At 45.1% G+C, this 21,966-nt stretch overlaps 1 protein-coding gene across 2 annotated transcripts in view; it reads left to right on the top strand.

Moving 5' to 3' along the window:
* Positions 1-21,966, top strand: part of GNAL (G protein subunit alpha L) — an 89,680-nt gene that overhangs the window by 51,630 nt on the left and 16,084 nt on the right. For both annotated transcript variants that reach the window (XM_059895511.1, XM_059895512.1), the window contains exon 5: positions 5,862-5,959. In XM_059895511.1, the coding sequence (XP_059751494.1) occupies positions 5,862-5,959 (98 nt within the window). The remainder of the gene's footprint in view (positions 1-5,861; positions 5,960-21,966) is intronic.

Here is a 21,966-nt window from a genome sequence, read left to right as displayed (position 1 = left end):
TCAAGATGGATGGAGTTGGCACAAGGATGGACATATGGGTCGGTGGAAGAGAATTAAGTCCAGGAACAGACCCACGTGTGTATGGTCAATTTCAGCAAAGGTACCAAGGTCAGTTTCAACAATTCAATGGAGAAAGGGTAGTCTTTTCAGTAAATATGCTGGGGGAAGCTGCATATCCACATGGAAAAAAGTGAAGCATGACCATTTCCTCCCACCATAACCCCAAATTAACTCAGATCATAGACCTAAATCTAAGAGCTAAAAATATTAAACTTTTAGAAGAGATCTTGGAGAAAAAACTTTTTACTTTGGGTTAGGCAAAGGTTTCTTAGAACACAAAAATGCGTAAAAGTGAAAAGCAAAAACTGATTAATTAGGGACTTCCCTGGTGGTCCAGTGGCTAAGACTCCACACTCCCAATGCAGGGGGCCCGGGTTCGATCCCTGGTCAGGGAACTAGATCCCACATGCATGCCGCAACTGAGAGTTCTCACACTGCAACTAAAGATCCCACATGCCACAACTAAGACCCGGTACAGCCAAATAAATAAATAAATATTTTTTTTAAAAAACTGACTAATTAGACATCATCAAAATTAAAAACTTTGCTCATCAAAAGATGCTTAGAAAAATTAAAATGCGAGCCACGTTGGGTGAGAAATTGTTGGTGAAACCTGTAGCTAAGAAAGGATTTGAATCCAGGCAATTTTTTAGAATATTTTACTCTTACGAAAAATAAAACAATAATAAGAAGACATACAACCCAATTTTTTAATGGGAAAAATATTTGAACAGACACCTCAAAATGAAGACATGCAAGTGGCCAACAGTCACGTGAAACGTTGTCCACCGTCATTGGCCATTAGGGAGATGCAAACTCAAACCACGGCCAGATGCCACTACACACCTGTTAGAATAATTAAAATCAAAAAGACTAGCAAAACCAAGTATCGGTGAGGTTTGGAGGAACTCGAACCCCTACCCATTGCTCTTGACAGTGCAAATGGAATGGCCACTTTGGAAAACAATTTAGCCATTTTTTAAAGTTAAACATGCACCTGCCCTGTAACTCAGCAATTCCACTCCTGGGTATTAACCCAAAAGGGATGGTAATAGAAGTCCGTACAAAGCCTGGTACACAGATATTCCTAGCAGCATTACTCATAACAGTCAAAAACCATAAATAACCCCAATGACCATCCACTGGTGAGTGAGTAAACAAACAAAATGTGGTCTTATCCATACAATGGAATAGGACTCAGCAGTTTTTTTTTAAGCTGCTAAAATACATAACAAAATGGGTGAATCTCAGAAAAATCAGGCTAAGTGAAAGAAGCCAGACACAAAAGACTATATGACTTCCTTTATACAAAATTTCTAGAAAAGGCAAAACTATAGAGACCAAAGTAGATTGGCAGTTGTCTGAGACCAGGGGAGGGGGCAGATGGTGGAGGGGTTCTAAGACTTGGCTGTGTTGGTTGGGTGTGTGACCGGATAAGTAAATGGGTGAATTTTAGGGTATATAAAGTATACCTCAAGAGGTTGTTAGAAATGATTCTAAGAATAGTTAAAATTGTCTGTCACAGGGGGAAAAAGGCGAGTGTGGTGTATATTGTAAATGTGGGTTTGCTCTCACTGGTCTCCAGCCATGAGGAGCTGCTACAGAAGAGAAGGAGGAAGCTGGCCAGGCCCTGAGGCTGCCTCCAGATCCAGGCTGATCATGTCCTAGTCAGAAGGCTCGGGCAAGTACAAAGGATCCAAGATCATTCCCATTTCATCATGTGTAAAACGGGAGCTGCATCACCTGCATGGCAGGGTATTTGAGACTCAAGTGAGCCCTCGGCCAAAGACCCTGAGAAGCTTGCCTGGGACCCACGCGGCCCCAGGAAGGGCCAGGGTGACACCACTTTACGTTTGGTTACTTGCTGTGGTTGTCACCCACGGAGCCCGTGCTTCATGCTGGGAAAGACTCGGGCTTGGGGACCCCTGATTACTGTCGACCCTTTATTTGGTTTGTTTAGCCTGGTCTCTGAAAGCTGTTCCTAAATAGAATTTGAAGCATCCTGCATTAACTTAGACCTGAGGATGGACAGAGATTATAAATAACCAGGAGTGACAGATCCCACACAGACCTTCAACTTGACATCCACCAGATATCTGAAAAAAGAAATGACAGAAACCTATTAGATCGTTCTGCTCCCTGAGGGGTAACACTGAGTAGGTGTATTTTAAATGAATCAGACCCAAACTTGAGCTTTAGAAAATTCTACTTAAATGGCTACTCTCCTGACTGAAACTGCCTGTTTCTGAGGCCCATTTGATGGTGGTGGTGCCCGTTGTTCACTGCATTACCGTGGAAAGTTCCGGCAATCATTTATTTTTGCTCCAGCGTGTTCTAGAAAGGATTTAGTGCCACTCACAAAGTTATAATACAAGTTAATTGAAAAAAACAAAGTATGGCAGAAGGAAGCTAGGAACAGGAGAGTGAGTGATGTGGTAGCAGAGGTGAAGTTGGTACCCAGAGCATAAAGGCAAGGTCTATACACAAGCTGGGACCAACCCCCAAACGGGATTTCTGAGCTTCTTGGCGGTCAATTCAGTGACATAAATGAAAGCAGCAGAAAAGTCACAGGATCCCAGAGGATTAAAAATGAAATTGGTAAAGCATTTTCTTGAGAGATGCAAAAAAGTATTACTGACACTAAAATTAAAGAGGAATATTTTCCATAAGACATCCTAGGAATAACATTTTTCACTCAACCCAGTAAGGGTTTCCGCCACCCTCAGGACAGAGCACCACATGTCGGAGCAGCTCCACCTGAGACCTGGGTGCCCTCCAGGCCACTGGACGACATCTCTTTCACCAGATAAGAAATATTATGCTTTTGATTGTTATGTCCAAAACAAAAAGTGAATCTTAAGTGTCAGTGTAACCAAAAGTTGTTTTATTGTATTACATTAGCAGAGAAATCATGCAATAATTTTTTTTTTACATTTCTTATTGGCAGACATTTATTTCTGTTTTAAGGCAGTTATGAAGAATTTTAAAATTTTTTTAAAAATTGTTACTCACCTGAGAATTCCAGGCTAGCTTTGAGTACACTTTATACCTACAGGAAGGCGTAAACAGCAGAACGAGAAGGAAAGTGCTGTAATAGGAAATGGAGGAGTTGGGTATTTAATTTTAGTTTAAATTTTGATTTAAACATCAAAATTATGCTATGAAAATTTAAAGCCTTCCTTTTTAAAAGTAGGTTTAATTTGGTATCATTATCATGTTTATTTTCTATAACACAACTCAAACTCCTTTGAATAAGAATGACATAAATGACCATGTATTTCAGTTGCTAAATATATGAAGATCACAAGGTGATTCTCAAATTCAATAATACAGAAAAAATTAAGAAATGTCATTTAGTAATTTTCTTTTTATGCTCTCAGTGTCTCTCAACTCTCAGATGTCAAAAACAAGTGAGACTTCACTGTGAATCACCTTTTCTTTTCAGACACACACACACACGCACACACACCACTGAAATTATTTTTATTTAGTATCATTCATCTTAGTTGCTAACGGAAGCATACTAAAAGTATTCCTCATATTTATTTCCCAGTTGTTTTAACAAATGTATTAGAATTCTAGCCAGGCTCTGGACAAATGTTTGAGCACAGCTAAAGAAGCTGCAGTGGTTAATGATTTTACAGAATCATTTCTTTACTGGTTTATGTATTTTTATTTGAGATTGTGGTATTGTGGCTATGACTTCTAAAGCTTTATCTTTTAGAAATAATGTTGAAATAAAATAATATGGTGTAAGAGAACTGCTATTAAATAATAAAGGTGGGAGAAAAGGGCTGAGATACAGATAAAAGAGAACAGCCACTTGATGAGTGTGGAATCTGCCTGTGGGTAGTGAGTGCCCAGGGGACATTCTCTCTCCTTGGGTAAGTTTGACATTTTCCCTGATAAAAAGGTGAAGGGGCCACAGCAGCAGCAGCCCTGGAATTTTCCACAAAGATCTGAGAACTCCTTAAAGAGTAAATGTAGGGAATCCTGGGGACCTGGCCCTGGTCTAGCCTCACGTCTTGTTTCCCAACAAGGAAGACAAAGCAGCAGATTGAGCCTGTTCTGTCTCCTCCGTGTTGTCCACAGCGCCCGCTGTAAGATCCCAGCGCCCACGGTTCCTGTCTCACTATGCTGTCGGCATGTCCCCAGGAACCGTGCATTTTGTTTCTTGGGTCAAGCACCCCTCTGTGACTGTCTCAAAGGCTTCTGCTCAGACTATTGAAGAAAAAATGATTCTGACACTTGTTAAAGACAGTAAGGAACTTTCTTCCAGGACCACTGCACAGGGGTTTGCAGTAGGGGGAAAGTGGGGCTTAAATCCCAATATCACCACGACAGGCGTATGACTGCCCTCCTGGACCGTCCGGATAATAGCATAATAGAGTATTTCTCTTTAGACATGGGGTGTGTGTGTGTGTGTGTGTGTGTGTGTGTCTCTTCATTTGGCTCTTCGAAGGAAATTTTTCAAGGAAGCCTACAGACTCCTTCACTGGAGCGATGGGAGCGGCCCTGGAAGATTCCGGAAGGAAGCATCAATCCAGGGAGACAGGATGAAATCTGAGGGTCCAGCTCCTCTCCTTGGCGTGGAGACTGTCCCTTCCTATCACCTGTGAGCAGTTTGGGTTTGTTGTTGTTGAGGACAGACAGGCAGACACGATAGATACAGAGACGTGCGGCACAAGCTTACAAGCTGTTCCCGACACTGGGAGTCAGGCTGGGACGCACTAGAACCGGGTGAAGCTGCACTCAGGGCCCCCTGCTCCCCCTCCCAGGTCTTATCCCTGATTTGTACTCATAATTCTGTGTTCCTTTTTTTCAAAGAGGGTCCACAAGTTGTATAAGCATCAGGCCCCTCAATACTTGGATCCACCCTTGTATGGAATCGTGAACCAACTCAGGTTTTGTTTTTTCCTGCAAAGACTCTGCGCTGATTATTAGGGAGAGCAGCCTCGACTGCTTCCTGGCGGGGTCACCCCAGGCCCTCTCCTGCAGAGCAGAGATGGAAATCGGTGCTTCCTGGTTTGGGAAGGGATATAAATATTCTAACAAAGAGTTTTGTGAAAATTTATGTAACTTATTTTATATTTAGCTGCTAATGTATAGTCATCTGCTTCCATAGCACTGTTCATTTAATTTGGATAATTTTGGAAATACGGATTCATAGAGCCACCTTTACTGAGGTAGACAGGCTCCTATTTCAGAGGCTGCTGGTGCCGTAAGGGATAGGCCTGCGCACAGTGTGTGAACCAAAAATCCCAGTTCACGCTTAACTCAGAGTTTCTGGAAAGATCAAAAACAGTAAATCTCTATCCCCAAAGGGTGTAATTTTAAAAGTTTCTTTCTTATGTACCTAATGCTTTGGGGCTGAATTTAACCCATCTGCTCAACCATGTCTATTCATAATCGTGGCTCACCTAGAAAATTTAAAAGAAGCAGCTAAAACAGAACTTGCCATTGTAACAAGCATGTTTTTTCACAGCTGAAATGGCCATTCTGCTAGTCGGGTCGTTGAGTCCTAAGAACTTTAAATTCTTAGTTGTATTGATAGTTGGTGAATGTCATTAATTTTTGACTTGTCATTTCCACTTTGGGGAACTTTCTGGAACAATAAGAATGTTTGACCAGTAGATTGAGTGGTGAGATCTGGGCCTTCCACCCCATGTGTGGAGTCGACCTCCACGAAGAAGACAATTTATGCACTCCCTGCAAATGTTTTTGGCATTTTCTTTTTACTTTTAACTTTTGGAAGAAGGTAACACATGGGTTTTCTTATCTGTAACTTTTTCAAACTTCAGGAATTCTTCGATCACGTGAAGAAACTCTGGGATGATGAAGGTGTGAAGGCCTGCTTCGAGAGGTCCAACGAGTACCAGCTCATAGACTGCGCCCAATAGTGAGTCTGTCCGCGAGGACCAATCCGTGCTGCCCTCCCAGAATCTTTGAACTTCCTTAAGTACAAGGAACAAATAATTAACGACTCATTGCAGAAACCAGCTTTTAACATAAGCTGAGTTTAGTAGATGCAAAACTGAAAATCCAGCAGGAGGCAGTGTTTCAGGGAAGAACCAGAAGCAGTTGTATTCATTTTACCTCGATCTTTGCATTCAGTTCTAGTCATTTTTTGCCTTCTATAGAGTTATAGGCATGTTCATAAATTATAACATACTTAGGTATTCATTACTATATTTTAATTTTGGAGCCAGGGCCCCCAAATTAAAATTTAAATAATCCACATCTGCAGTCAAGCCGAAACTCTTACTTAAAGTAATGAGATCATCCTACGCACATTTGAAGTAGACTAGAACCTCAAGAGTAGATGGTAATTAAAATAATAAGTAAATATTTGATGAAAAAAATGTATGAGGAGAAATAAGCAAAGGACTCTGGTGCCAAGGCTGGCTCATTGTTTTTCCCTGAAATTCTCATTTTCCTATTTCCTATCTTTTGCTATTTTAGATTCAGTCTATAACTATTAGAGCATAATGGTCCCCAGAAGAAGGTTAATCAGCGAGTTTTAGCTGTGTTTGCTCGTTTGATAACAAAAACTGTATTTAAAGTTTGTCTTAGATAACTCTTTGGGCATCAAGAAATAAGCTTTTTTACATTTTAAGTCTGTAAACTCTAAAAATCCATACTTGTGGAAAAGGTTCCAGAAGCGTAAAACCTGGGAATTCACAGTATTTGGGACCAAATCTACACTATTTAAAACTACACTGTGAATACTGACTAAGGACAGGGAGGTGCGGCCGCCCCCGGCCCCTCCTCACCCCTCGGAGCTCAGGCTCCATCACCTGTCACGGGCGAGGGGTGCTGAGCGGGATGGGCAGGGCCCAGGAGGGGACGCAGGCATGTCCCCAGCACTGACAGGAAGCGTTGTGGGCGCCCAGCGGTGATGGAGGTGGCTGTGGACAGGCGAGAGGGGTCGAGGGGCCACACGCTCCCAGGCCAGGGAACGTGGATTTTCCTCCAGACGCAGCAAGTGGCCATCGGCTGGAAGAGTGAGGCTGTCAGGTCACTCTGGTGCTGCGTGGAGGGTGAAACAGAGGCGGCAGAGACCCGTGGGTGCACCCGGGCAGGTGGTGGCCGTGGAGGTGAGCCTGGGGCCTCAGGGACAGAGCCAGGCACTGGATCGAACGAGGGAGGTGGAGGAAAGGGGGGGTCAATGAGGATGACCACGGGGCCGTTATTGGGACAGGGACCCAGGAGATGTTGTTTATGGAGGACAGGATGCCATCAAGCTCTGGTTTGGGGAAGTCTAGCTGTGATGCCAGAGGGAATTTCTAGCACAGCTGGAGATAACATTAACATTCATATAGGTTTGCGTTTGAGGTTCTCGGGGAATGTGTCTGATCGTGGTTCCCAGTATTTCTTGAGCGAAGTCGCCTCTGGACCACAGCTCCCTTCAATGTCGCATTAGGAGTTTCTCTTTCTTATAAAAAGAGACAACCCATCACCATAGCGATAGAATTAATGGTTTACTTTAAAATAGAATGTGCAAAGTAAATTTGACAAAAAGAAGCAGCATGAGCTTTGACAGCAGGCAGTCAGGATCCAGATCTTTGCTCTGCTCCCGAGAGCAGAGAGTTTGGGCAGGTTACTTCCATGGGGATAAAATTATGGGCTGTATTCCTGTACAGTTGTTGTAGGGTTAAATAGAGACCCGAAGACCCCAGAGTGGCACCTGGCACACGTGAGCCCTCCTGAGCTCTTGCTGCTGTGTCTCCAATGTGGGAACTGAGGTCCAGGGGGTAACCTGAGGCCACTGAGATCAGGGTTCCCACCGGGGGGTGGCGGGGCGGGGAGCCCCCGCCAAGCTCTGCTATTTCTTTCCGTTCCGTACTTTCAAATTACAGAGAGTGAGACTCTGAGGCACGAGGTCAAGACCCCAGGCTCGTCAAAAATAAAACACCAAGGTTCCTGCGGTCTTCACTCTGGGCTCGGCAGAATCACAGAAAGCCGTTCCCCTCTAAACCTCACTGTCTGGGGCAATCATAACGTCCCAGCTTTGCTTTTTTAATCCATTTTAATATGCATGGGAATCAGATTAGGTCAACAACCTTTGTCTCTTAATAACAATCTTGTTTTTCCTCTGCACTCAGATGTTGAGGTTGGGGGTGAGACATTTCAAAAACAAGTAATACTTCAGTAACTCTTGTTAGACCCACACATGGAGACAGATGTTTTTTTGTTGCCAAATAAGATGTTGAAGGAACGTAGCTGCTTCCACCTCCCATCACCTTTGCTCATGAAATAAAGGACAGAAAGGACATTTCAATGTCCATCCGGGGATGTCCTGGGACCAGGACGCTCATGCCGGCTTGCCCAGCGCCCCAGAGTTCCAGTTCCTTGGGGAATGTGTCTTATTCCTCCTCAAAGACCCAGCTCCTTAGTGGGAGTTCTTGCATGAAATCAGGGCTATTGGAAATAAGTGAATGGGCAGATTGGGAGCCTGGGGCTCAGCGCGGGGCCGATGGGGCACTGAGCTTTGCCCTGGCAGAGTCCAGGGTTCTGACAGGTCTTCTTTTCCTCTCTCTTCTGAATCCTCTGAGAAAAGATCTGCCGACATCTCTGTGTGACTCTAAGTCACTATGTTACCTGCTCAGCAGTCTTGTGTTTTGAGCCCAAGTGCTAATTAAGAAGGGATTCATTCTAAGCCCTGTTGAAGTCATTTCTTCCATGGCAGAAACCACGGGAATATTTGGGGGAAGAGGCGCTTCCCAGGGGGGCGGAGCTGCCAGTGAAGAATCCAAGGATGATCTCGCCACAGTAACTCAAAAGCTTAAACCCAGAGGAACCCGGAAGTTTCTCCCCTGGGTATACACCCAAGAGAATTAAAAACATACATCCACATAAAAATGTGTAGACGAATGTTCACAGCAGCATTATCCACAACAGCCAAAAAGTGCAAACAATGCAAATGTCCATGAAAGGATAACTGGATGAACAGACGTGGTCTGGCCGCACGATGGGATCTTATTTAGCCATAAAAGGGAATGAAGCACCAACACTTGGTACAACATGGATGAACCTTGAAAACGTGAGGCTCAGTGAAAGAAGCCAGACATAAAGGCCACGTATCGAATGAGTCCAGTTGTATGAAATGCCCAGAACAGGCAAATTCATAGAGACAGAAAGTAGATTAGTGGTTGCCAGGGGCTGGGGGAGGGGGAAATTGAGAGTGACTGTTAAAGGGTACGGGGTTTCTTTTGGGGATAATGAGAATGTTCTGGAACTGAATCGTAGTGATGGTTCTAAATATACTAAAACCCGCTGAATTGTGTACTTCAAAATGGTGAGGTTTATGTTATGTGAATTATATCTCAATTTTAAAAAAAGAAACATTACTGGGGAGGGAAGGGTCCAGGGCAGGACAAGCGATGGCACCACCAGTCAGTCTTGGTGAAAACTCGTGAGAGCAGAAATCCTGCCTCCTCTCGGTCCTCTTCCCAACAACAGATTCAAGTCTAAGCAAGCATTTTAAGGGCTGCTTCTTCGTACCCGCCGCCCCCTCTCCAGGCCGCGACACACGGGCACACGTGGAGCTCCCAAGTTATAAAGCACCTTTCATACCCAAATGAGAAAGTCTGCTCGGGTCTGTGTGTGCTACCTGGCGTGAAGGCGCGGACACTTGCTAAGGCTCCTTCAGCAAAGGGGGGATTTGTTCTGAGTCTCTCAGAGCCACTGAAGCCCGAGGCATCACAGCCTCTCCGTCCCTGTCTGCTGACCCGTGGGGCCACCCCACAACCCTCAGGCCGGGGCCCAGAGGAAACAGGGCAGACAGGTTTGCTCCAGCCGGGCAGCCTCGTCCCTGTCACCCCGGCCAGCGGCCACCTCTGCGTCCCCAAGCAGGGCTGCGGCAGGCGGGGTGGGCACTGCACCATCCAACACCAGGACCAGCCTGGCTGGAGGAGCGTGGGAACAATCATTATTATGAACTTCAAGGGTTGTACATTCGGTAAAAATGAGTGTCTTTGCAGCATCAAGCGAGCTGAGCAAATTAGCAGAGATTATATTTCATACAGAGGGCCCCAGTCCCCACTGTGAAAATTAAAAACGATCTCTACTGCATTATCCCCCAAAATGTGTTTCCTCTAAGTGCTAATAATAAGTGATTATGTAGCCATGGAAACAGCTATTTTGGGAGAAAGGAAGTCAGGGAAAATCGGATTTTTATTTATTTATTTATTTATTTATTTATTTATTTATTTTTGGCTGCGTTGGGTTCTTGGTTGCTGCACGCAGGCTTTCTCTAGTTGTGGCGAGCGGGGGCTACTCTTTGTTGCGTTGCGCCGGCGTCTCATTGCGGTGGCTTCCCTTTGTTGCGGAGCACAGGCTTTAGGGCACGCGGGCTTCAGTAGCTGTGGCACATGGGCTCAGTAGTTGTGGCTCGTGGGCTCAGTAGTTGTGGCTCGTGGGCTTAGTTGCTCCGCGGCATGTGATATTCCCGGACCAGGGCTCGAACCCATGGCCCCTGCATTAGCAGGCGGGGATTCTTAACCACTGAGCCACCAGGGAAGTCCCTGGAAAATCATCTTTAGAACAGGTTTATAAAATCGTACTCTGCTTAATCTAACTTGAAACTCTACAGCTTGGAGTGTATGTAGGTTCTCACGCTTTGCACACATGTGTTTACGTGATCCTCACCTTTCGTATACATCCATTTACATAATTGGTTTTAAAACACTCTGGAAAGGAGAGAATATCCCCCCAAAAGAAAAGAGCAGTGAGAAAGGTGTAGTGATTTCTCACGTGTGCCCTTTGCCACCCGGCAGGAGCCATGGGGGCCCCGTTTGTCCCCTCCACACCAGCCTGGATCTCAGGGTTTGCAAGTCCTTGAATATGAGCTTTCAGGACAATCTGGAAATTATTCGCAAAAATTAAGTTTCAACTTCAAAGTGGATGTTTAGGTCATTGTAAAATAAACAATAATTTTAAATATGCATGTTACTATATAGTGTTAACTCACTAAATATCCAATCAATTACCTGAGTGCTTCTGAACCCTCGTTTTGACCTTCATTTCAGCCAAGTTTATTTTCAGATTCATTTTCTAGATCTGTAGCATTGGAAATGCTCCTGTTTATGGGCAGTAATGTTTTTAAGTATGAAAAATAAGTTACATGCAAATATCTCAGTATATGTGGGTCAGCCTGGTTCTCCTCTGCCCTCTTCGGAAACTTCACCCCGAGAAGCAGCTTCTGAGAGGGTCCTGAGGGTGGGAACCTGCACTTCCCTCGTGGGTCCTCTTTGCTCCCACTGTGACCACACTCACCACACTCTGACACCAGATGTGTTACACCAGCCGGGTGTCCCACCGTTTAACTCAGTTCTGACACTCTCTTCCCAGAGAGCCTCAGGCCCCACAGGGTAAGGGCTCAGGCCACGAGACGCCCCACTTCAGGTGCCAATCACGACGAGGTCCCCAGGGGACCCCCCACGTCTGTCCCACCTGACTTCAGATCAGAGGTGCCCGTGTCCTCCTCCACCTCGGATTCAGTTTTCTGCTAGAACGGCTCACAGAATTCAGGGAAACACCTACTTAACGTTTACCGGTTTGTTAAAGGATATGATAAAGGACACAGGTGAACATCCAGATGAAGAGGTTCCCCAGGGCAAGGCCTGGGAGGGTCCCGAGGGTAGGAGCTTCTGTTCTGTGGAGTTGGGGGGCCCTCCTCCCAGCACGCGGATGTGTCCACAGCAGGGAAGCTCTCCAGGCCCCACGCTGCTGGGTTCGCTGTGGAGGCTTCCCCTTGGGGGCCTGATACATCATTAACTCAGTCTGCAGCCCCTCCTCCCTTCCCGGAGGATGCAGGTGGGGCTGAAAATTCCCAGCTTCTAATCACAGGTTGGTCTTTCTGGTGACCAGCCCTCAACCAGGAGCCCACCCAGAGTCACCCCATTAGAACAAAAGATGCTCGTCTCACTTAGGAAATTACACGGGTTTCAGGAGCCCTGCGTCAGGAACCAGGAACAGAGACTACCTTTTTTTTCCGTGATGTCACACTGTATACATGGATTTTTTTAAACCTCTCAGAAAAACTACTCCCCTGAGTGGAGAATCCTGGGGGATTCCCGTTCCTTGTCTCGTGGGTCCTCAGACTTCCCGTAAAGGCGGCAGGACCCCACGTCCTCGCCCCTTCCGGCAGGTGGAACGAGTTTCCTGTTCACTGTGTATTGTCAGATTCATTCTGAAGGCTGTGGACATTGGGCCATTGAACCAGATAGCGTTAAGCGCGCGCACACACACACACGCACACACACACGTTTTTGCTGCCTTACAGCTATTTTTCCTCTTGTTCCTTAGAGATAGACCCTTTGTCAAACAGTATCCCACGTGGGGTGCCAGCGTGCTGAGGGCTCCGCAAGGGTGAGGAGCAGGAGGTGTCGCCCTTAGAGCCCCCGCAGAGCCTTTGTGGCCCCTCAGTTGATGCCAGGAAACCCCAGTCTCCATGGGGCCCAGGTTAAAAATTAGGGCCAGTGTCCAGAATTTGTAGCAGCAGAATGAAATGCGTCAAATGCCAAACTAAAGTGGTACTTGAGTAGAGTGAAATTCTCAGTGTTCACACTGGCAACACTTACTTACTATATGATCTGTGTAGTGTGGGTTTGGATGGCGGCTGGTCTCCTCTGGGCTCAGCGTCCAGTGTCTCCTGCGGGGGGAGGGGTGTGTGGAAATACTCTGGTTTATGCGGTTGAGTAGCTGCAAACGGTAGCAGAAATGGGTTTTTTTCAAGTTGGCCTTATAATCAATCACAAGAAACATTTAAGTTAATTATGCAGGAATGTGGAAAGGAGAAATGCAAGAAATTTCCCACCAACTGGAATTCCTAGCAGACCCTAACAACTCCTCCCGTTCCTTAACGTAAACGTAAAGTCAGATAGATGCTTAAATGTTTTAATGTGTCACATTTCCAACTGTGATGATGGGACTCTGACCCTCACGTGAGCCGGAGCTTCAGTGGCATCGGAAGAAGCGGGTGCCCTGTCCTCACCTCGAGGTCCTGCAGCTGGACGGGGCTGGTCGTCTAAGCAGTAGATGCTACAGCCTTCCTCCCAAACAACTGCACGTCTAAAAACATGGGCATAATGTCTTGATAAGAGTTAGCATTACACAGGTGTACGCATTTGTCAAAACTCAGCAAACGTACACTCAAAATTTGGGTTTCTATGGATCAAAATTTACATCAGAAGAGTAAACTGTCAACAAACATTGATTTTAGCTAATGACCTGGGTGCTGAATCATGTAGGAGGAAGTATTCTGGTGTTTGCGATTTTGTTGAAATTATCAAAAATAAGATGGATAAATGGGGTAGATATGTGACTTTTTAAAGTACAGTAAAGGGCTTCCCTGGTGGCAGGAAAGTGGTTAAGAATCTGCCTCCCAATGCAGGGGACATGGGTTCAAGCCCTGGTCCAGGAAGATCCCACACGCCACGGAGCAACTAAGCCCCTGCGCCACAACTGCTGAGCCTGCGCTCTAGAGTCCGCGAGCCTAGAGCCCGTGCTCTGCAACAAGAGAAGCCACTGCAAAGAGAAGCCCGCACACCGCAACCCTGCTCACTGCAGCTAGAGAAAGCCCGGGCACAGCAACAAAGACCCAACACAGCCAAAAATAAATAAAATAAATAAATTAAAAATAAAGTACAGTAAAAATGGTAATGGCAGAATCTAGGTGGTGGGTATTCAAGTATCCACTATAAAATTATTTCAAGTTTGTTGTGTGTTTGAAATTTTTCATAATAAAATATAGGGGGAAGAAAAATATACATAAGTATAGATGTGATCAGAAGTCTACAGAAAAATAAGTAACATAGCAGCACAGAGTAACGCATTGGTAGTACCCCATGAAGTATATAATATGGCACACAAGACATTTGATGTGGAAGGGTTTTACTACCATTCTTTTAAGTGTCTGCTGAATTATGGGAAACACTTGCAAAGAGCCCAGGGAACTCAGGTTGAAAACCACTCATACTACTAACTATTAATAAGATGTGCAGCTACAGAATAATGTAAGAGATGTGTCCTGTAATTCTCAGCTTCCAAGTGTAGCTGCAGAATAGCCCATTGTTATAGAAACTTACCATGCACATCATATGAGTTAACATATCCATCCTCACACAAACCCGGAGAGTTTATTATCTCCATTCTACAGAGGAGGAAACAAAACTGCCCATGACTACGTAGAGCTACCAGGCTGTTACTTGATTTAGCCAGGATTTCACATTTTAAACCTAAAGATTGTGAGAGACTATTATGGTTTAAAAGTTTAACAAACATTATGTGAGCATGAAATGCCTGCCAGGTGCTGCCACAGAATAAATTTTAAAGATGATGAGGGTGGGTCCAAGCTTATAAATAAGTGGATTTTCACAAGGACACCCATTTTCTCAGATTCTGAAGTCACTCTCCTTAACTGTTCATTTTTATCACATTCGTGTCTCAAACATAGTTTGCAAATGAAAACCAGGATAGTTGGGGTTTCTTTATAGAGGTCCTCATAGTTCAAGAAACTTAAAGGATAATTCACCGAAAAGGGAAAATATTTGTAAACTATGTATCTGATAAGTTATTTGTATCCAGAATATATAAAGAACTCTTACAACTCAATAACAGAAAGATAAATAGGGCTTCCCTGGTGGCGCAGTGCTTAAGAATCCACCTGCCAATGTAGGGGACACAGGTTCGAGCCCTGGTCCGGGAAGATCCCACATGCCGCGGAGCAACTAAGCCCATGCGCCACAACTACTGAGCCTGTGCTCTAGAGCCCACGAGCCACAACTACTGAGCCCACATGTCACAACTACTGAAGCCCGTGCGCCTAGAGCTTGTGCTCTGCAACAAGAGAAGCCACCTCAGTGAGAAGCCCACGCACCACAATGACGAGTAGCCCCTGCTCACCGCAACTAGAGAAAGCCCACGCACAGCAACGAAGACCCAATGCAGCCAAAAATAAATAAATAAAATAAATAAATTTATTTTAAAAAAAAGATAAATAGCCCAATTTTAAAATGAGCAAAGGATCAGAAGAAACATTTCCCCAATAAGATATATAAGTGGCCAGTAAGCTGTGAAAATGTGGTGAACATCATTGGCTCTCAGGGAAATGCAAATTGAAACCATAATGAGACACCACTGTACACCCACTAGGATGGCTAGAATCAAAGAGTCAGATGAAAACTAATGTGGCGAGGATTTGGGGAAACTGGAACCTTCATATTTTTGCTGGTAGAGATGTAAAATAGTGCAGCCGCTTTGGAAGACAGTCTGGCAGTTCCACAAAAAGTTAAACACAGAGTTACCGTATAATCCAGCAATTCCTAGGTATACACCCAAGAGAATTGAAAACATACATCTATACCAAAACTTTAAGACAGGGACTTCGGGCTTCCCTGGTGGCGCAGTGGTTGAGAATCCGCCTGCCAGTGCAGGGAACACGGGTTCGGGCCCTGGTCTGGGAGGATCCCACATGCCGCGGAGCAACTAGGCCCGTGAGCCACAATTACTGAGCCTGCGCATCTGAAGCCTGTGCTCCGCAACAAGAGAGGCCGCGATAGTAAGAGGCCCGCGCACCGCGATGAAGAGTGGCCCCCGCTTGCCACAACTAGAGAAAGCCCTCGCACAGAAACGAAGACCCAACACAGCCATAAATAAACAAATAAATAAATAAATAATTTAAAAAAAAAAAAAAAAAAAAAAAAAAAAAAAAAAAGACAGGGACTTCCCTGGTGGTCCAGTGGTTAAGACTCTGTGCTCCCAATGCAGGGGCCACAGGTTCGATCCCTGTTGGGGGAACTAAGATCCTGCATGTCACGCAGCGCAGCCAAAAAAAAGAAACAATCCAAATCAACTGATGAATGGATAAACAAATTGTGGTCTGTCTATGCAATGGAATATTATTTAGCTGTAAAAAGGAATGAAGCACTGACACACAGTACAACATGGATGAGCCCTGAAGATGCGATAAGTCAAAGAAGCCAAACACAAAAGGCCACATACTGTGTGATTCCATTTTTATGAAATACCTAGAATAAGTATTTCTGTAGAGACAGGAAGTAGGTTAGGGTTGCATAGGGCTGAGGGGAGTTGAGGGGGCGGATGAGGAGAGGACCTGCTTGATGGGTACTGGGTGCCCTTTTGGAGCAATGCAAATTCTAAAAGTGATCGTGGAGCTGGTTGCACAAGTCTGGAAGTACGAAGAAAACCACTGAATTGTGTGCTTTAAATGCACTTTGAGACCCCCTGTTGCAACTGGCTTGTTAGATTAATTTGGACACCACAGTAAAACTAATATGGAGACTACTGATCATTTGAATCTGCCTAATTTTAGGGCGTTTCTATTTAATACCAAGGAAAAAGCAAAAAGAGAGACTCCGTTCAAAAGTGGTGAACGATTGCTCCACAGAAGTGGATGCTCCTGACCCTATAAAAGGATCTCTGTCTCACCTGTGTGCTTGAGCTGGCAGTACAGGTATGCTGCTGAAAGAAAAGGGAAGAGGAGAAATGGAAAAACAAAAATACTGATTCAAAATACGATTCCCATACTGAAAAGATGTCTTGATATCTCTAAAAAATAATCTTTATGGAAACTGGCAGGTAATGTTATAAGAAGTTATTTCCGTAGGATTTTGAGCTGTTCTTCTCCACACAGTGCCCGACACAGTAACATCTCATTAAATATTTGTTGAATGAATAAGTAAATCTAATCAGGTATTTTAAACCCTCCGTTATGGATGGGTCAGTGGGCCACTGCTGGCTGTTCCCCGCCATGCCTGGAACAGAGCCCAGCACATAGTAGGTGTTCAGAAAGCAACTGTTACATGAATGGACTTTTACATTATAACTGTTCATTCTCGGTTGTACAGAATTCATCTTTCTCTAAAACTCAGATAAAGGCACAATATCTGTTCATAGCAGCGTTATTCAAAATAGCCAGAAAGTGGAAATAACGCAAGTGTCCAACATACGATGAAAGGAGAAACAAATGTGGTCTAATCAGACAATGACTGTTGTTCAGCCTTGACAGGACGAAAGGCTGGTTCATGTTTTCACATGGCCTCCTTTCGAGCAGAAGCATTCACTTCTGCTCAGAGAAAACGGGCTGCTCTAGTAAATAGTACATTACACAAGGACTTCCCTCCTTCAAGTAAACAGTGAGCGTGTGTTCACACTGTCAAGAAATGTAATTATAGCCTTTCAAGTATGATTCAGGGAGTGAGGAAGCTGCCCTTTGGTAATTTCACATCAAAGAAAGCTTTCAAAAAAGGAAGAAAGTAAAACCGTCCTTCTTCCTTACACCAAATTCCATTGATCACATAATAATTAGACTCCATGATACCAGTAGAAAGCTACCTTTCAAATACAAGCTTCATTCTGTTCTTATATTAACTTACTAAGCACAGATGGAATTCCCGTGTGCTCACTAACAGTTTTATCCACGTGATCACAGTTAAGTGCTTGGTACTCAGTGTTCCCCATCCTGTTCTCCATCAATGTGAACCTCGAGGGCCGGGCATTGTTTCTGAGGAGAAGGAAATAAATTTCCTGCTCTGAAAATACATTTTCTCTCTCCCGCAGTATGCTAGAGTTTACTGTTAAGTATTGTTTTCCAGATGTTAACCCTGGCTGGGATTTATTATATTTAGGACACGGTTAAACATGCCTCAAGTCAGCCTAGTGGTTCCTGGCATAGAAATATCTGCTAGAACCTAGCCTCAATGGGCAGATTTATCAGGGAAGCTCCGCCAGCACCTCTGTGCCCCGATTGTGGCGACCCTTCCAAAAAAAGAAACGCGGGGGAAATGCACCCCTCTGCTTTGTGGAACAGTATAAATGCATCACGTGTGTGGATTACTCACCTGTCCCCACCTCCCACCCCCGCCGTACATCCCGAGCCTCGAGCCAGGCAGTACTTGTGGAAACAGGTGTGAGCTGGAAGAGTCTGGCCCAAGTCCACCAAATAGTAGAATAAGAAAGCATAGCCACTATATTTTAGTTCAGATACCTTGTATCTGATGACTTCCTTCAAAATCATTTTAAAGCTGACACTGCTTTTAAAAATACCTACCTTTGGCCTCCTTCAGACCACAAGTGTTCACCGTCTCAGAGAAACTGAAGGCTATCATAGTAATTATAGCAATGTAGAAGTGGTAACAAGTATCCGGCTTTTTTAACAGGATTTTTCACGTTTTAAATAGAAGTTTTAAGTTATTTCTAGTAGGATTCATTGAGTTAAGTTATAGTGGAGTTCTCATCCTGTTTTGCTTCCTAACTAAAGATATCAGCTTTAACTAACAAAACCTTTATGTTTTGGCTCAAAAGCTTAATTGCAGCTCCTCCTTGAATAAAAGAAATTGCGAAAAAAAAAAAAGAAATTGCGAGCTTGGGCACTAATGGCCCGGGACTCCTTCCTTTATGTGTACAGTGTGGGTTAAACTAGACCTGAAGGGACTTTAAGTGGTTCTCAGAGTACATGGCTGTCAGCACTGTCCTCTGTTCTGTGGCCATGGGTATTTTAAATCACGTGACCCACTTAAGCTTAATTTAACTGTGACAGGATGCTACTTAAAAGCTGTGTCTCGGGATGGGTCAGATACAGCACCGATTAAGGATGTGGGTGTATCAGCTGCACACACTGGTCCCAGGAGCGGCAATGAGGGGCCCAGGGTTGGGTCCCGACACTCAACCCCACCAAGCCCTGAGGACACTCTGCTTCTAATGTTTCCATTATTCACAGAAGGAGCTGCCAGAGCAGGCCTAGACAGGGCTGTGATGTGCAGCAGGTTTACTGCCCAGGGTGCACAGTAGCTGTTTTTAACGTACGACTTGTAAGCTGAATGTTCAAGTTTAAGGGGAAAAAAACTTGTGTGAGAACCGTCAGCCTCCAGGTTCCTGGAGAGCGGTCCCCTCTGCAGCCCGGCTGGACCAGCGAGCAGTCCTGTCCGCCTGCCCCGGACCTGTGGTCCTGAAATCTCTTCCCACCCAGAGCAGTGGCCGCAAGGTGACCTACTTCCCATCAGGCAGCCAGGCAGCTGTTAGGTACTGCCACATGTTTCTATGCAGGGAATAAGCTTTTCTTAAAAATAAAGAAAAAGTAGCAGAATAAAGATTCCCAGTGACGAATGGAAAGACTGACTGGGAAGAGGCGTGCAGGCACATGTCCCAGACCGTGAAATATTTCAGGTCTTTGTTTTCCGACCACAGTTCCTTACTCTCTGCTTATGTTCATCTGTCCCTTTGAGGCAGGAGGAGGAGATTTTCTCACCAAAGGAGGAGATTTTCTTCCTACAAACTGTTTTGTATATGGAGGAGTAACATAAAAATAGACACAGTCCGCCTTCTTCCTTTTGCTGAATCTTCTCTCTGCGTTCCACACGAGATCTGGCAACATCCATCACAAATTGCCGGGAGAAAAGCAATTTAAACAGTACATTTTTTTCTCTAAGTAAATCTTAAAACGAATCTCTGCAGATTGTTTTAGGGATTTTTTTAATGGAATTATGCTGTGTATACCATTTTGGTCTGTTCCTTTTGCTCCAGTTAAGTTTTTAGGATGTATTCATGCTTTGAGTATGGGTGTAGCTATTTATTTTCATTACTATGTAGTATTCAATTGTAAAAATCTGCCACAATTCGTATCTCTGTTGTGTTCACAGTTACGTTGTTTCCAGGTTTAGGTCATGACGTCTTGTTTTGTACCCGGGACACACATGCAAGCGTTTGTCTGGGGTGGATCATTGCAAGCAGAACTGGTGCTCATGGGGGTGCACTTTTTAACTTTATTAGATAAAAAAGAGAGGTTATATCTACTGACACTCCCACCAGTCGTGTATGAGAGTCTTCACTGCTTCACATCTTGGCCAAAACACACTATTTTGAGACTTTGCCTGAATTATTTGAATTCAGGGATTTTTTTTTTAATTTAATAGTTTTGAGCAGCCTCCCCCGGTGCCAAGACCTGATGAAGGCACGACTGTTAGATCCTAGGTCCTCCCTTTCCAGTTTTACAAATGAGGAAACTGAGGCCCGTAGAAGTGAGCTGGTCTACGCCGGATCGCACGAGGAATCACCCAGCTTTACCAGAAGGGACCAGCGCCCGGTGCCTTGACTCCCAGTCAGGATCACACCCAGACCTCCCCCTCTGGCTTTCACATTGCTTCTTTTGTTGGGAAAGTCCAAAATCGTCCTAAAATAAGACCAAACTGAAGAGAATCTGGAGTTATGTTTTAACAAAACTCAAGTGGGGAAATTAATATTTAGAGACTTAAAAAAAAAAAAAAAAAGAATTACTGCCATTGCTGTTTTCTGAATCAGATTGTTCTTTATTGCAAAGAGGACCGGGAAGGGGTGTGGAGGCTCCTTCTGTGAACGGCTGGGCGCTGTAGGCATCGCTTTCCTCTGCACCAAGGGAAATCCCGGAAGTGTTTACAGCCTAGAGTGTTGAGGTTTCATTTTCAGCCTGTCGTCAGATCAGTAAGGTGTTCAGCATAGAGCAGGAGAATCTCTGTGTCCGTGTGATTAGACCATCAGGACAGGGGGACTCGGGCTGTGCTGCCACCGTGAGGACCACTGACCGGGCGTTTCCCAGCTGCACCTGTGTGGAACATCGCGGCAGTCCACTCAGGGGCGACTTTTCTGTTTCCTTCTAACGCTTTCTTGTTTTCATTTTTCAACCTGGACATCATGTTAATATAATTTGACGGACAATGGCTTTGCGATTTCCCAAGGTTTGAGGAGTCTCGGAGTCTCACATTATAGCTGTGTTCCTAAATGAATAGAGAGGAAAATTATATATATAATAGATGCAGTGGTGTATGTCATGCACTCCTGGAAATGGTCATCAAGGGGGTATGTGCCCAGTGCCGCATCCTTTGCCTGCAGTCATATGTTCAGCAGAAACACACTGAGCTTCCATGTGTCCCTGAGGGTGACTGGTACCTAGTGCCAAGCAGTGAACTTTCAAAAGGGGGTGGTTCCAGATGATTCCTAGGAATCTGACCTGAACAGCTGGGTGCATGGAAGTGCCCTTTAGCAGGAGGAGCATGTTTGGGGGGAAGGACCGAGCAGTCAGTGGGAGGACTTGCCAACGGCCTTACACCCCCAGCTCTCCAGGGTCAGCAGGTCGTTGGGACATTGGGCTCAGAAGGAAGCTGGCTCTAGGAAAGTGACCATGAGAGCTTCAGCCTGGGTCATACTGAGCACAGTGGGGTGGCTGGGGTGTCAGAGAAGAAAGCAGAGGGCCGGGCCTGGGAAGGAGGGCCCATGGCGAGATCAGCCTCCCCTCGGCGTCCAGTCTGCCCGGGCCTCTGGAGTCCTCAGCTGGAGTCTGGAGTCCAGGCTGTCCAGCAGCCAGAGGAGACCCGCCTTGGTCAGCAAGCATAGCCTCAGGGGCTGTCAACTTCTCTGAGCAGCCTTCCTTAGCTCCTGTTAACCTCGCGGTCAATCCAGTCCTCAGCTGTCTCAAAACAACTCCTGCTGCATCAACCTCTTCCTTTAAGTAAAAATGATAACTCCGCTGGATCCCATGTTAATTTACTGGATCCCCCATTGTTTCTTACTTGTCCCACTGCAGCCCTGGAATCCCATTCCTCACACTCAGCAGCTGTGGCCGCAGCCAGTGGCTTAGCGTGCTGCGCTTCAGTTCCCTGGCCTGTAGGATGGAGGTGTTAACAGCGTCTACCTCCTAGGGTTTGTGAGGATGACGTGAGTCAATTCATGCAAAGTGGCCAGAACAACCCAGCACATCAGGACTTAATATGTTAGTTGTCATTATCCTCATAATCTGTCAAGGTTTCTCATGCTTATATTCCAAACCCTGTCACCTAATGGAACAGGCCATGGGTAATGGTCAAGGAACTGGCTTGCTGACTGCAAGGGACCCAAAAGAAAGGGCTGGGGGGG

Source organism: Balaenoptera ricei, chromosome 14, assembly GCF_028023285.1.
Source record: "Balaenoptera ricei isolate mBalRic1 chromosome 14, mBalRic1.hap2, whole genome shotgun sequence".
Classification (NCBI taxonomy): domain Eukaryota; kingdom Metazoa; phylum Chordata; class Mammalia; order Artiodactyla; family Balaenopteridae; genus Balaenoptera; species Balaenoptera ricei.
Note: the sequence above shows the minus strand (reverse complement) of the source record. Positions and strands in the feature narration are given on the sequence as shown.